General features: G+C 37.2%; 1 protein-coding gene across 1 annotated transcript in view; it reads right to left on the reverse strand.

Annotated features, from left to right (window-relative positions):
• The window catches only part of ACSS3 (acyl-CoA synthetase short chain family member 3), a 137,096-nt gene extending 120,082 nt beyond the window's left edge, over positions 1-17,014 (reverse strand). The window contains exon 1 of the mRNA XM_012759752.3: positions 16,429-17,014. Within this exon, the coding sequence (XP_012615206.1) occupies positions 16,429-16,739 (311 nt within the window). The 5' untranslated portion in view covers positions 16,740-17,014. The remainder of the gene's footprint in view (positions 1-16,428) is intronic.
• Positions 17,015-17,439: the final 425 nt, after the last annotated feature.

The following is a 17,439-nucleotide window of genomic DNA, read 5'->3' on the forward strand; positions in this document are numbered from 1 at the left end:
ATTATTTCAAAATAAAAAGTTAGAAAGAAAAAAATGACTGAAGAGAATGATACCAAATATACTAAGATAATTTGGTTTCCATGTGTTTACCTAATTAAAATTTAAAGTCATACTACTTTTATAGTAGGAACAAAGGCATAAACCTACATTTTAACCAGAATTGTTTCTAAATAAAAAAGTTACAATTAAAAATAATTTAAATGTAAGTGTCAAACCTAGGCTTTATGCTTATAAAGACTCTCTTCTTTTAATTAAATCACACTACATCTCCATCTAATGCCCCACCTATATCTCTTATCAGAAAAAAACTTTACGCAGAGACACAAACATAAAATAGACATATTCACAAAGACAATTCCAACTAGACTAAATAGACACCATTGGACATAACTTAAAATGCTAAGCAAAACAGATAGAATTTTTGTTATGTCTTTTTCCCCTAGCTTTATCCTCAAAATAATGAGAACAATGTTACAGACTGCATCTTTGGTGCATCTTTGTCAATTCTCCCACTACCTACACACACAATCATAGATGAAACATTTTCCCTTAATGTTACAATAATTTGAAGCTGGAATACAGTACATCCCGTTCAATTATCCAAGAGTTGATTGTCTAGCTGGTGCTAACCAAGCCCTTTATTTCTCTTTATTCTCTTTTGTTGCTTGTCTTTTTCTTGCCTTCCTGCTTATTAGCACCTCTAGGAGAAAATGAGAGGCTGCATAGAGGGATAAAATTAAAATTAGTTGATTTTTTTAATCTATTAAAGGATTCATTAGTTAAAAAATGGCTGCTGTGCATCAAAACAGGAGGCTGCGTGCCCTAGTTATTCACACCTCAACAGTCAAGGCAATTCAGAGTAGAATTGATTGTAAAATAAAATGGATTTTATTGCCCATGTTTCCAGAACATAATAACCAGAAAGTCCATATCACTTGCGGTTACTCTTCCTTTATTGAACAGGAAAATGAAGGCTGTCTTATTATAAGCAAAAACATCACTTTCCCTCGTGTTATATGACATTGTTTTTCAAAGTTAATACTCTATCTGTACTGTTATCCAGCACCTGGAATAGTGCCTAGCTCATAGAAGTAATTCTCTGAATGTTTGATGAATGAACAAGATTAAGAGAAGGAACAAATGCATTAATGAATAAATAATACCAGATCCAAAAAAAATTAAAACACATACTTTTGTATAACATACTAATAAAGACACAGGTGTGTGCGTGTATGCATGTACCTGGCTTGTTTTTAAATCTGTAACACCAAAATTATGAGGAAAAAATAGGATTAATTGGAGAGGAAATATGACACAAACAGAAACTAATACACGCTAAAGCCTGCTTTTTAATCCTAAATCTGCTATCTGTATACCAAGTAAACATTAGCAAGTTACTTAACTTTCAGTTCTTCTTTGAGAAAGTATGCTTTTAAAAAGTTAAATAACTATGTTAAGAGGTATTGTTATTATTGCTGTAATAATATGTTTTGTATTCTATAAATGCTTTAACACACACAAACACACATGTACACACACACATGCCACACACATACACACAAATACATACTTATAGAGTAAAATCATCTTTTAGGATTTAAGAGATTTTGATTTTAGAGTAGTACTATTTCCAGCAAATATAGTCTTTGAAATAACTAGATATTTAATAAAAAGAAAATCTTCCTTATTAAACATATCTGTGTTAATTATAAATTTGAAAATTAATCCTTTTATGAATTAGTAAGCCAAGATCAGAGAAACTTTCATCAAATTAGGTTTATTAAACCTGTAACTACAAATTATATTTCAGACAGCTCTTGAAATATTCATGTAAGACAGTAAGATGTTTATAGTAGACACATGTAGGAGATACTGTTAGGATCCAATATTTTAAATAATAATGAAAATTATAAAATCAATTGTATATTTTTCTAAAATTCAAGCTTTTAACAGACTAATACAAAGCTGTTACTCTAAGTATCATAACATTAAAATTTTATCATAATTTGTGATAACATTAATGTATTCTAAGAGTAAATAACTTTTTATGTTACCTGATTGCCATCACTTTTAAGCTGTGATTTTTATTTGTTTAACATATGTACTTAAAAATAACAATCTGATAACGTGATACCAATCCAACTCTTAAAAGCTGAAATCCTTGGAACCTGATTTGTGCCAGGGAGGCAACTTTTCCAGTTCATACATGTGTTATTACAGTCAGTCCTCCATATCCACAGGTTCCACATGCATAGATTCAACCAACTTTGGATCAAAAATATTCAAGAAAAAAATAACAATATAAACATAAAAGATAATACAAATTTTAAAAATGCAATATAACAACTATATAGCTCTGACATTGTATTAGGTATTAAAAGTAATCTACAAATGACTTAAAGTATATAGAAGTATATGCATAGGTTCTTTACAAAAATGGCACTATTTAATAAAAGGGACTTCAGCAGCTGCAGATTTGGGTATCTACAGGGAGGCGGTGGTGTCCTGGAACCAATCAATACACAGATACCAAGGGATGACTGTACTTGGTCTGTACCACATAAACGAGGTGTTTTCCTACTTGCATAATGTATGTCTTTATCTGGATGAATAGAAACCCATAGATTGCAAAATACCCACTACTACAGATTAAAAGTCAATGAAAGAGCTAAGAGGAACAACGAAAGCCAACTGCCTCAAAATAAAGCTTACACCCACGGAGACAAGAAAACTTCAAACTTTTTGATGCCTTGATACAAGATTCATGGATCATTTGGGGTTCTGATTGAATGGATGATTCAGGTGATATCTACCTGCAATTTATATAGGAACCCGGATTTAAGAGATGGATTAAGAAGGTTAATCTGCACATCTGAAGTTTTAAAATCAGTTCAACTGATATAAACAAGGCCCTGTGTATTCCACTGGAGTGATAATAACTATGATTTATACTTGAACCAGGCTTTCCTATTATTAAGTGGGGATTTATTAAATTACTGGTAAGAGAAAAGTATCAATGCCATGTGAGCTTATATACTGGATGTGTAGATGGAGATGAGTAGTAAGTATTCTTTGCCAAACTAGTAGGTTGGTGCAAAAGTAATTGCAGTTTGGGACCATGAATTTTAAATCATTATAACTAGACTCAAACACATCTTTATTAATCAAAATAGGAACCATTACAATCAACACATTTTTGCCAATGAGAAATAAATTTGTTTATTCCTATAGCATAGAAATCCATGCTTCAAGATTTGAGAAACTCTTGGAAAGCATTTTCTGCATCCTGCTGGTTGTGGAAGCGTTTTCCCTGCAAAAAGTTGTTCAGATGCTTGAAGAAGTAAGTGGTAGTCGGTTGGCAAGAGGACAGGTGAATATGGAGGATGAGGCAAAACTTCATAGCCCTATTCATTCAACTTGTGAAGCGTTAGTTGTGTGGCTGGGCATGGTCATGGAGAATTGGTTCTATTGACTGATGCTGGCTGCAGGCGTTGCAATTTTCTGTGCATCTCATCAACTTACTGAATATACTTCTCAGATGTAATGGTTTCACTGGGATTCAGAAAGCTGTAGTGGATCAGCCCAGCAACAGACCACCAGTGACCAAGACCTGTTTTTAGTGCAAGTTTGGCTTTGGGAAGTGCTTTGGAGATACTTCTGGGTCCAACCACTGAGCTGATTATTCCAGGTTGTCATATAAAATCTACTTTTCATCACACATCATAATCTGATCAAGAAATGGTTCACTGTTGCGTACAGTAAGAGAAGACTATACTTCAAAACAATGATTTTTTTTGATTTTTGGTCAGCTCATGAGGCACCCACTTATGGAGCTTTTTCACCTTTGCAATTTGCTTCAAATACCAAACGACGTGTAGAATGGTCGACATTGAGTTCTTCAGCAACTTCTCATGCAGTTGCAAGAGGATCAGCTTTGATGATCGCTCAGTTGGTCATTGTCAACTTCTGATGGCCAGCCACTGCACTCCTCATCTTAAAGGCTCTCGTCTCCTTTGCAAAACTTCTTGAACCACCCTGAACTGTACATTCATTAGCAGTTCCTGGGCCAAATGCGTTGTTGATGTTGTGAGTCGTCTCCAATGCTTTATGACCCATTTTGAATGCAAATAAGAAAACCGCTTGAATTTGCTTTTTATCTAACAACATTTCCATAGTCTAAAATAAATATAAAATAAACATCAAATAACAAGTCAATAGCAAAAAAAGAAAACATAAAGCGAGAAATGTACATTAAAATGATGTATAACATAACCACATTCATTTAAGAATGTATTCCAATATCAAATGGCAAATTTCAATAATGCTAAAACCGCAATTACTTTTGTACCAATCTAATAGTTTAAAGGGAAACAAAATTAATGTGCTTTTTAGGAAAGAACCACTGAAGACTTGAAGGTAAAATCCATAGAGGCACTGGAAGGAGATGAGATCAAGAAGACATGTGCAAGTTGGCTCTGGTAAAACAGGGAAGGCTTACATCCCTTTAAGATGAAGACAGTGAAAGACACATAGGAACACAGAGCACAAGTAAAGAAAACAGAAGTTAAAAATCCATGGTTAAAATTTTTTAGAGCTCTACATTGCTGTCATTCATTTTCACTCTTTCTAGGTCCTGTCATCTAAACAGTCATGTAACAACCAGACAGAAGTTAAAAAGTATAGTTACATTTCATAACTGAAATTAGGCTCTACAGTGTGACCCAAGTGGGTTGAAAAGGTTAAGTCCACCACTGTGTGACTTTGGACAAGCCACTTACCACTCCACACGTGCGTTTACACAGTTATAAAAATGCATCATAACCATACCTATTTCATAAGGTTTGGGGAGGATTCAAAGAGACAATGCATAGATACTGCTTAGTGTAAGGCCCACCTCAAGAGTTAGTGTTCAATAATTAGTAGTGCTGTTATTGTTGCTATTGTTGTTGTTTTGTTATTATTACTGTCTTTATTATCATTATTGAAAGATAGTATATCAGGGTTAAAGAAAGTAATGGCTTATTCACAAGTTAGAGAATAATCACAGGTGAGTTTCCTTCTCATTGTAATACAAACTCTCCAAATATCCCACGTTTTATTTTGGGTCACTCCCTAAACACTTGAAGGAAGCATTTAATCTTTTTAGATCATTTGTTCTCCAAAGTTTGCCAGCATCTATGGAATAACACAGATAAGTGAGAGAAACAGCTCATTGACTTTGTATCATATTCCCCAAAATGAGATATTCTTATTAGAACTAAGAGAGTTGGATGCAATATGAATTCTAAGAAATACATCTCTGCATTTAACATATGCCATTTACCAAGGTTTGCCCACCTGAGTATCTCCCTTTTGAATGTGCAGAAGGAAACTAAGATCAAGATGATGGGCATTGAAGGAAAAATAAGAAGGAATAATAGACATGAATATATTAAAGAGTAAATAAAATCAACAACTTTCATAATTACAAACATACAGTGAATCCTAGTATTTTCTTTTACTGGGAGGTTAGAGAAAAGAAAAATTTTCAAGTATTCATAATTGGATAAATTAATTAGGCTATTTATCATCATGCTCTTGTAAAAATAACATTAAAACATACTGCAAGCAATGAATAATGTGGTCATTAAAGGTTTTCCTTAAGCCAGAAAACCAGCAGAGCATTCTTAAGGAAGAGATTAATATTGCTTCCTACTGTCCAGAAAACATGTCTAAAGTAGTTTTCCACTAATTTAAAGCTCTCCTCCTCCCACCTTTGTGACTGTGGTACACAATTTGAAAAAAATTTTTAATTTTCAAAAATCACTTATTATTCCATATCTTAAATGTTTCTGAAATATAGATCCACATTTTAAAACTCTTCTTATACTACTATTTTTTGAAATGTAAATTGCTTTAAATGCCTGAAACTATTTATGCACATCGGCACACTTAATCATTCCAACAGTCCTATAAAGTTATTATTTCCCTCTCAATAAGAATAGGCTGGATTATGCTATGCAGTAACAACTGCAAAATCTCAGTAATGTGCAAAAATAAATGTTTATTTCTCACTCATGCCACTCTGCCATGGGTCCAGATGTACTCCTCAAAGCATTGTTACCTGTGCATTTTTGCTCAGCAATCCAAACTGCTTCTATTCTACATGTGCTTCCACAGTGGCTACGGCTGATGAGAGAGGACCAAGGATTCAAGCTCTAGCAATTAACTGCTTCACCCTGAGGTGACAAGCCTTCCTCCTCTTACTGCATTAGCCAAAGCTAATCACAAATGTGGGGAAGACCAATCCTCCTGAGTTGTCTGTGGTAGAACAGAACAGACGAGAGGAAAGTGAAAGACACAGAGAACAGTAATACCCACCACAGTCTGCATTTTATAAATCCCCCATTTTATAATTATTTGGAGCAAGGTATTGTTCAAAAAATAGAGCCAAGATTCTAAGCCAGAAATCAGTTGTTTTCTCCACTAACTAATCCTCAACTTTTCTTTCCTCTTACCCACCAAAATTAGGGTATCCAACAAATTCCCATTGCTAGCAGTGGCAACTTCATTTGGATTTAAGGAGGAAGAGTCGGGAGGGAGGCATAGTCAGAGCATTTGTTGTTTACACACATACTTAGCTCTCAACTGAGAATCAATGATTGTCTATGAAAATAAGTAAAAGAGTATGGAGAGAAAGCAAAGTGAGATTAGTGCAAAAGTAGACTTTTCTAAGCTCCTATGCATTCATTAGCTTAAAGTTATTTAGCAAATGGTAAATAATACTGATTTTATGTTCCTTCAGTTACTAAAATTTTTCATCATTTTATCTTACTAATTTTTTTTATAACTATCTATATTGGTCAGGTTTACAGTAGAGACTCGGGATTCTTTTTATTTTTCTTCCTCTTCCTCTTTTTCTTCCTGTCCCTCTCCTTCTTCTTCCTCTACTACCACCTACCTCCTCTTTCTTCTCCACTTTTTCTTCTTCTATTTCAGCTTGTTCTTCATCTTTGCAAATTTCTTTTATTAATACTTAACCGATGCATTTACTTAGGAGAGACCTCCTAAAAGATTATACTTGGGAAGTGTTGTTATTCTAACATCAAAACCTTAGAAGAAGGTATTCCTGTTGCCCAAAGACGGCTCATAAGTCAAAGCCCAAAAAACTTCAGTTGCTTTTCTTCTATTAATACTTTGAGCAATTAATGTTTTAAATCAGTAAAGTCATATAATTAAACTCTGTCCCTCTCTAACTTAGTATCTGAAAGAGCCTCTGCTTTTTATTATTCTAACACTTCCGACAGGACTCTTTCAAACTCGAAATTCTTAAGCTTTCATTTTCCTAGATATTATAAGAATAGTACTTCTCTCCATGCAATGTCTTTTACCTCATTTAGCCATAATACTGGCAAAAACAAATATAATTAATATCTTTAATGTAATCTGTTCTTTATTAATATAGTTTAGATAAAGGATTTGAGTTTCACATTTACATATACTTCTTAAGACTGTAATTTAGGGAGGTTATTACATTCACATATGTAATTGCGAAGATTCATTAGCCTCCCACACATTTCTCCTGCAAATGTCACACCACAATGGAGAGCGATGATCTCCCTCATGGAGCTGCTGCTTGTTGCTTATGAAAGTAGAAATTCTTTTTTAAAGAGAGCAAATAACTTCAACAACTGGATTTTTTTTTCTTAACTAACAGTATATGACATGAATAAAGGAAAAGCAAGCCGCCTACCAGGTGCTAAGAGTTTGGATTTTCCCCCAATTCCTGGTAGTTGATCAGTCACAGCTGATTGAATTTCCATTGTTCATTGATTGTGCTATTTGCCAGGCAATCCATCCTTGCTTATGTAATTGCAGCATTCCTGTAGTTCATTCTGTTCTGTCCTGAAGGTTCAGCAGCATGACAGGCTGAGAAAATTAGATACCGCACAGCACAAAGCTGCTGACCTTCAGAATATAAAATAAGGCCCATCTTTTAAAATTGTTCCTTCTTGATAAGGTTATTTTGAGGGATCTTACATTTCTAACAGGCAATTTTTCATGCCAACCACATGGCTTTTTAAAATATATTTATATTTTTTAAATAATGATCATTTTATTTTTAAACATAAATGTACTATGTACAATGCTATGAATAAATTGAATTAATTTGCACAATTTGTCCAAAGGGCCCAAATTGACCATCTTTAGATAAAACTCTCACCTTCAAACCAAAATCAAATATAACTTTAAAAATATTCAATAAATATGAAGAAAGGTGCACAGAATCTTAGTAATAATAAAAATGACTGAATCTTTCAGTGTAATGTGGCTGAGTATTTGTTTGCCAAAGAACCAACCAATCAGTAGGGGGATTAAATTGCTTTCTGGTTACATAAAATCTACATTATATTTTTCTTATTTCTTTTCCTTTGAGACAATCTCTAATAGAAAAGTTGTAATTACAAGATAAAGTATTTTCCCTCTGAATCATTTACTGACATAAAACCCAATAACCCCACGATAATTTAATAGGTAATTGCTGCATATAAGGACATTCTTCCAGAGAACCACATTATAACCATCAAATTCAGAAAATGAACACTGACACATTACTTCCATCCAATCCACAAACACCTTTCTGGTTCCTTATCTGTCCCCAAAATGTCAATTACAGCAAAAGTATCCAATTCAGAATTACCTGTTACATTTAGTTCACATCTCTTTGGTCTCCTTCAATTTAGAACAGTTTCTCAGTCAAAAATCTACCAAGATTTGGCAACTGGGTTTCTGGAATAGTTCTAGATATTTGTGGGAAAGTATTATAAGCTTAGAACCAGCATCCCTGGAGTTATTACTACTAGCTCTGGTCTACCCTCTAATAACTAGCTTTGTAGACTTAAGCTTCAATTACATATTAGAAAGGGCATGATGATACTAACTTTGCAGCATTTAGGGGAGGACTAAATGGAAATACATGAGAAACTTTGTTATACACTTCATGGCTTAGAGAAAGCACTCAACAAATATTAATTCTCTCATCCCTTTTCAACTGTTTTCTTACCTTCCCTGCCAGACTCAATCAAATGTTAAGCTATATAGCTCACAAGAATCATTATGGTATATGAAAAGAACCATTGTGGCATATGACATATATCTACTGAGTCCTCTTTATTTCATTTTTTACTTTTCCATCCTGTTTTTTCCAACTTCTAGAATCTAAAGGAAATAAAAACAAAAAACTAAGAAACCACACATAGTTCAACTTTCAAAAACAGGGAATACTGTTAAGCGATAGGTTTAAAACTAAGCAAAATTCCCTTCATTCCTATTTCACAGATTTCTTCACTCTTGCATTTAAATATAAATTTTTTCTAAAGGGGACGATGGGGACAGGAGGGATGAGGAGGAAACTAACTTTTACGTGTCCCAGGTACCTGAATACACTTATCCTACCTCTTCTATGTTTTTGCCGACCAACGAGTTCACTCTGTGATGCACTCCCTATTCTGGCTTTGATCCTCATCTCACCACTGGTATCACATTATTAAAATTCACCAAGAATCTCTGAGTCACAGCTGATTTCTTTCAATTCTCAGTAGCCTCAAAACATCTCTAAAGCCCTTGGTCATTATTGACTTTTCCTATTTTCATCTTTCCTTTATACTCATGACACTAAAACATATTGCTCTCCCTTCTCCTACTTCTTTGAATAAATCTCATCCATTTACATAGTCTTTTTCTCTCCAAAGTTCAGTCCTTACTATTCTTCTCTTCCCTTTCCTCTCTCTCTCTCCTCAACATTCATAAGCTTTTAACTCTCACCTCTTTACAATGTATACTCAAATCTAGAATTCTATTAATACATCCCACTTTCTCCCAGTTTTTTAAATTTCAGAATATTATGGGGGTACACAGGTTCTGGTTACATAATATTTGCTTTTATACAGTTTGAGCCAAAGTTATAAGTATTCCTTTCACCCAGATAGTGTCCATTGTACCCATTAGCTGTAAATTTACCCATCCCTTCATCCCCGCCACCTGTTTGATTTCCACTATTACTTCCATATGTGCACGTAAGTGTTGATCTGTTCATTCCAATTTAGTATTGAGTACATGTGGTGTTTGTTTTTCCATAGTCCCCAGTTCATTCCAGGTTATTACAAAAGGTTCTTGATCTCCCAGTTTTAAACCCAGTATCTTTAATTGCCCAATAAATTCCTCCACTTGGACATTTGACTCAATTTTTTGCAGTTACCATAACTTCCTTCCTTCCCAGTACACCATTGCTACTTAGTGACTATATCTAATTTAATCTTGATTCCTAAAGTTCTTTTCTTTGTCTTTCTTTTTCTTTTTTCAAAGACAGGGTCATGCTATGTTGCTCATGCTGGATTTGAACTCCTAGGCTCAAATAATCCTCCTGCCTCAGCCTTCCTAGTAGCTAGAACTACAAGCATATACCACAGTGTCTGGCTCTTGAAGTTCCTCTCTTTCTATTCTTCCTGCTCTTACCTTAGACACCTTAGACATCTTATTTCATGTTAGCATTACTCTGATCTTTTTAATCTCTCATCCCCCAATCTCCCAAGAATCTTGAAATCTTGGGAGATTTCAAACTTGGTCAAACTTGGTATCTAAAACTACTTATAACTCATCACCTTCCCTACAAAAAGCTTCCACAAATCATCACTGCCTTAGTAGGCACTGCAAACAAGTGCTCACAATGGCAAAGTTAATGACTGAGACAGGCAGGGTATATACAATAGTGGAAGGAACAGTGGATAACAAATAAGTATATATACCAGTTAAAGGGCTAGTAACTGCTAAATTCCAGCCAAGTGTCACTGTGCTGGAATACCAACCCATTACTGATAGATATTGTTTGTTTTGTTTTCATGAGAAGTCCAAAGGCTGAATTTTTACAGGAAATTTATATTTTAGATAAAATCTCCCATATATAAATACTGACAACTAATTAAAGAAACAAACACAAAGATCTGAGTCAAACAAAGCCAAACTGCAGGCTTTCTGCCAGTTTGTGATCTGTGGCCGAAGAAGTTAAGGCAAATAGTTTTGCTATTTGCTAATAGTTTTGCTATCTTGCTATTCCAAGCCCTTACAACCATCCTGAAATAGTCTTCTGAAATCAAGTCCCAGTAACTTAGAAAAACCACTACAAGCCATCTGGTCTATCATAACTATCTTCCAATGACACTTAGCTCTTACCTCTTTACTTTTATCTCCTTGTACTGCTCATAAAAATGCTTTTCCTCCTCTCTAAGTCCTAAGATCCAGTTTAAATGCTACCATTTCACCAAAAACCTTCTCAGACCACACTAGCTCATTGGACTGTCTCTTTTATATTCCAGAGATATGCATACCTAGTTCTAAGAATCAGGCCCAGTCCTAGATATTTTATAAGCTTCATTCACCTAATTTAATCCTTAGAAACTGATATTGTCCTTGTTCTCATTTTATTATGAAGTTATTGAAGCTTTCTCAAAGTAAGTGGCAGAGCTGAGATTGAATTCAAGCCTGTCTTGCTCCAGTACAGAGGGAAGAATAGGAAATTCATATTTTTTCATCCATTATATGACAGGTGTTATGTGCCAAGAAAAAATAAAAAAATCTTTAACATAATTCACAAGACCATTCACAATATGGCTCTCTCCTTCCATATCTTGATAATTTCTCTGTCATTTCTTAAACTCCAACAACATTAGCCTTCTTTTAGTTTCTAGAACTTACTGAACATATCACACTTCATGGCCTCTGCATATACTATTTTCTTTGCCTGGAAGGGTTCCTCCACCATTCTCACATGTCTAACTCTTACTTATTCTGATCTTGGTTTAAACATCATTTCCTCAAGAACCTTTTTATGCTCCTTCTAGACACTATGTTATAGCCCCCATTAACTGCTGTATTCTTAGTATCTACTGCAACTCTAAGTAAATTTTGCAATAATTTTTTAATGTATGTCTCCCCTGGTGCTGTGTGGTGAGTTTCTTTATTGTCTCTGTCATCATTTTCTCTGTACTATACATACCATGAGTGAATGATTGATGTCCTTCAATTCTTATGAGCTATTTTTTTTTTTTTTTTTTGAGACAGAGTCTCACTTTGTTGCCCAGGCTAGAGTGAGTGCCATGGCGTCAGCCTAGCTCACAGCAACCTCAAACTCCTGGGCTCAAGCAATCCTCATGCCTCAGCCTCCCAAGTAGCTGGGACTACAGGTACATGCCACCATGCCCGGCTAATTTTTTTCTATATATATTAGTTGGCCAATTAATTTCTTTTTATTTATAGTAAAGACGGGGTCTCACTCTTGCTCAGGCTGGTTTCGAACTCCTGACCTCGAGCAATCCACCCACCTCGGCCTCCCAGAGTGCTAGGATTACAGGCGTGAGCCACTGCACCCGCACCCGGCCCTTATGAGCTATTTTAAGACTTGGCAAGATTACACAATCTTAATGTCATAACTAGTAAGTAACTGAGACCTTGCATGTTGAAAAATCTACACTATTTCCACTATAGAACTATTAAACAAAATTAAATTATTTTCTAATAAACTATGCTTAGAGTCTCTTCCTTTTCCATTTATAGTCACTGTTAATAAATATTAAATTCAAAATGAAATGGTACGTAAAGATCCTATCACTGAATGTTGTTGAAATAAAAATAAACTAAAATTGGATTGCAATGATTCCACAGAAAGAGATAAACTGATGAAACAGAGAGTCAACCACAATGCATGATGAAAAAGTGAATTGCCTAATCCTTCAGAGGGTGGGGGCTGTATTTCAATTTTAGGATAGATTGCAGGACATCTATGAGGAAAAAATAACCAAAAACATTCACTCTGTTGTTCCAGAATTAAAGAAATTGCTAAGATTTCTAACTGCTTTGCCTTTGATTATAGTTCTTTACTGAAGACTATCTAATAGAGACTTTACTACCTAAAAAGCTAGGTGTCAGCAATATGAAATAGACACAAAACTGTGTGGAGAGGCAATTCTTTGCAAGTTCCCAAAGCACCTATATACAATTGGGATTTGCTTTTTGAGGATCTCAGAGATTACAGTATGGGAAATGTATTTTATAGGATCATTCACTACAATCTAAAGTCCTTTCCATATACCACCCTTAAAGATTTCTATTCCATGTTCATATTACTATATGTGTAAAATATTGGGCGGCTTATTCCATTGTGAAAGCTAATATGCAATACCATTTACCTGGCAAGGCTTTTGATAAGCCTGTGCATTCTGAAGGGAGTTTACTTTCATGAGCAACAAACAGCAAAGCTTACAAAAAAGGAGAATCCCTCTTGCCTCTGGCTAGCCAAAGGGCATCAGAGACCAGGACTACATGTATGCCAGCTCCGTTTAGGAGAGAACAATTAGATGCAACAATCCCTCCTTATTTTGCTTAAGGACCTAACTGCCAATATCTCCTCTCCCCAGATTCCAGCTTCAAAGAAAATAAGCTAAGTTCCTTCACACCAAATTGTGCCTGTACTCACTTATCACCTCCCAAAGACACGTAGCAACAAAAATAATCAAATCTATGTATCCTGTTATTTGGCTATCATTTTTATTTATTTATTTATTTATTTATTTATTTATTTATTTATTTATTTATTTATTTTTTGAGACAAGAGTCTCGCTTTGTTGTCCAGGCTAGAGTGAGTGCCGTGGCGTCAACCTAGCTCACAGCAACCTCAAACTCCTGGGCTCAAGCGATCCTTCTGCCTCAGCCTCCCGAGTAGCTGGGACTACAGGCATGTGCCACCATGCCCGGCTAATTTTTTTATATATATATATCAGTTGGCCAATTAATTTCTTTCTATTTATAGTAGAGACGGGTCTCGCTCTTGCTCAGGCTGGTTTTTAAACTCCTGACCTTGAGCAATCCGCCCGCCTCAGCCTCCCAGAGAGCTAGGATTACAGGCGTGAGCCACCACGCCCGGCTCATTTTTAAAACTTATATGTCAGCTCTGCCCTCAATCTTGGGAATATATAAATAAATAAAAGTACATTAATTCTGCCTTTGAGGTTGGCTTTGTAGAAAATTGTTAACCAGGAATGTCTGCAATTAGGTATTCAACATAGTAATAGGTTCACATTGAAAACCCTGACTAAATGAAGTTGAAGATAGGTCTCCTACCTCTACTTCCCTCTCCAACTCTACTCTGCCAACCAAAATTCTTAGTAAGAACGTCCTACACTGCTAAAATAAACAGAGTCAAAGTTTTATTACTCATTCACTTTGATCATCTGGGCTATTATAATACAAGTGTGGCTGCCTGATTCCAAGATTGCAAAGATTAACAATTCAGATACAGTGTCATAAAATGTTGGTGATCTATAATGTGCTGAATTTTTTTTTTTTACCAGTCATACTGGATAATGTGCTGAATTTTTAAAAATACAATGATCCTTTCATGAACATTCTCAGTAAAGACAACATTTTATGCACAATTTTAGAAAATTTAAGCAATTGGAGATTACTAAGAAAAAGCAAGTTATTATTATAGAAAGGAAATTTTCAGGCCTTGGGTGTTTATTTGCTGGATACTTTGACTCTCACTTACTGCAGCCTTCTGGGCCTTTGCTGACCCTTATTAACCCTCTTAAATCACTCCAATCTGTCCTTTTTTCTCTATTGCCACTGTTACTGCCTTAGGTCTGGCTCTCACTGGTTTTTATTTAGAATGTTCCAGTGGCTTCTTAAGTGAATTATCTGCACATTAGTTTTATGGTACAGATGGCCACATAAAATAATTCTAGTCCCATTTTTTATGATAGATATTTGTACACAGAGCCTTAAGGAGAAAATGTCACACATTCTTAGGAGAGGCAATAATCTCTGTGTTTTGATTTGAGGATTGCTAGGAGAGTTTCTTATTCCTAAAATAATTGCAGTATAAGAGAACAAACAAAGATAACACTTCTTCCTCTAATATTGATAGGGCCTACTGTATACAGGATATAGCCTTAATCCTTTACTCAATTATCCTCAAACTATTTCCATATTTGCAGTTGAGGAAAGTAAAGCACAGAGAGATTAAGTAACTTGCCTGTGAACACACAGTCAATAACTGAGGAGCAGAACTCAAACCCAGGGAGTGTGACTCCAGAGACCAAGTTCTTAATCTTTCTGACTTCCAGAAAGCAGGGGCTATGTTTTACTCACTGTTGTATACCTAAAGCCAGGTTCACTGTCGGGCTCATAAAAGAGAACCCATCTAATAATATTGGAAAAAAAACTGAAATGGAGGTGCAAGATGGTCAGATTCTAAAGGGAACACTGTGTTCTGTCCTCAAACACTTATGAGAAGATAGGCCATGGTGAGGACAGGTGAGGACACAGGGCAAGCTCTTGCCAAGTCTGTGCCACGTTTCCTACTCTGCCCATGCAGGCATTGGTCAAATGCAAACCTGACCATAATGTCAATTCCCTTGACCTCATTGCTGAGCAGTATTTTTCAAACTTTTACAGGAAACGTCCCTCTTTAATGGCTGGCAGATGACAGCAACCTTACCTTTAGGGACAAGGCACATAGGAGCCACATGCTGAGTTTCTCATGGACTGTGTGCCTCACCTTCAATATCCTAGCAAGTTTGGCATTTATTCTATAATGTAACTCTGTTGTAAAATAATGCTCATAACTACTTATCACTGCAACTCCAGGAAGAAAACTTTCCTACCATTGTGACTACTAACACCACCTGGCCTACATATCTATCTGTATTCTTTCGGGGTTCTCCGAAGTGCAGCTTCATATACACAACAGGCCTATCCATCTAGCCCGAGCTACCTGGCCCATTACATAAATCCTTTCCCACGGGAGCTCCCAACTCACCAACCCCTTATCCCACCCGTCCAGCCGATACAATTATTTGCAACCACGGCCTCAGTTAGATTTCAAGCTGTTTTCCACCTCCTGGACTTTGCTAACTAGGCACTTGTAGACTTTGAGAAGACATAGCCATCCTCCCAAACCCTATTTGGGTGTGATTTTATTGACGTTGTTTCTCAACCCTCTTTCTCCCTACAGTGTGTGGATACATAGTAATACTTTCCTGATTTACTCTACTGTTTTCATTTGTTTCCGTGGTGTCTCTCCTACCAGACTGTCCCTGGAGATAGGCTGTTGTTTTAGCTCCCTTAAAATCCCAAGTGCCAAGCAGAGCCCCTTGCCATTCAGGTAAACCTCTGATTTATGGGAAACTGGGCTCACAATAAGTAACGGAGTTCCTCAATAGGAGAAGGCAAGAGAGCTAACTATGAAATTAACAGTAAACCCGCGCTGAAAAGTCTGAGCACGTCTCCGATTTCGATTTTTCTTTTGTGATACAAGAACTCCAGATTCCAGGTCCCAGGGACTTCCTGGCGCCCAAGAAGTTAGGAGGGATCTGGGCTGGCGAAGAAGTCACTCACCAACTGGTGGAAGGAGGGTGTCTGTTCTCTAGCGTTTTGGTCCAGGGCTTGTACCAGCTGATCTGCTCGGCAGCTTTGCCCCAGAACCTCTCGGGGTCGGCCAGCGAGGCCGCGAAGTGCGTCTTGTACTCGCCCACGCTGCCCGAGGCCAGCGCCCTGCAGCCCCGGCCCCCGACAGCGCCCCACGGGCCCGGGGCCACCAAAGCCCTGCGGGCCGCACCGGCTCCCCGGGCTGGAGGGGACCCGGGCAGGGGCCCCCCGAGGCCCCCGGCGCCGGTGACTTTGCGACATTGTAGCCAAGACGGTTTCATGGCCCCGGCCGCCCTCCGCGCAGGCCGCTCCGCCCGCGGTCCCCGGGCGCGCGTGGCAGGGGAGCTCGCGACTTCCCGGGGTCCGAGGGGAGCAAGCGGGAGGCGGGGGCGAATTCCGAAGTGAGCCTGGAGCCCAGAAGTTTGGAAATCACACCAAGAGTTGCCGGGAAAAACCGACCTGGAGTGCACGGGGAAACAACAAGCTGGAGTGGTGGCCCCAGGGCAGGGGGTGTCACAAGAGTCCTTGCGGGAGATGAGTTGCGCAGCTGCAAGAAATCCAACCCCTGCGAGCAATTCCAACCGCGCGGCTGTCCCAGAAAAGTCGCCCTGATACTACACGACGTCCTCCCGATTTCGACACACAAATACTCGTACGAGGAGGCCAAAGGACCCAACTCACTCTCAATTTTCAAACAAGCAAGTTGCCTGTGGTTTTTCTGGTTTAATCTTTCGCGAGGGCGTTAGCGAAGGCAGCATTGCCTTTGGCCTACAGTGGAAACCAGCAACCCTGGGCATTGCCACAAAGCGTTTGAATTATTATTATCTCTATTTATTCATTAATTTATTTAACTCAGCTCAATCCCTGGTTATTAAAAACACAAGCAGTTCCAGGTTAGGGATTGTTCCAGGATTTCCTGACAGCTGAAGGGTAGGAGGAGTGGGAGGAGGTTGTGCCGGCCAAATTGGGAAGTGCTTCTTG

Source organism: Microcebus murinus, chromosome 10, assembly GCF_040939455.1.
Source record: "Microcebus murinus isolate Inina chromosome 10, M.murinus_Inina_mat1.0, whole genome shotgun sequence".
NCBI classification, from domain to species: Eukaryota; Metazoa; Chordata; class Mammalia; order Primates; family Cheirogaleidae; genus Microcebus; species Microcebus murinus.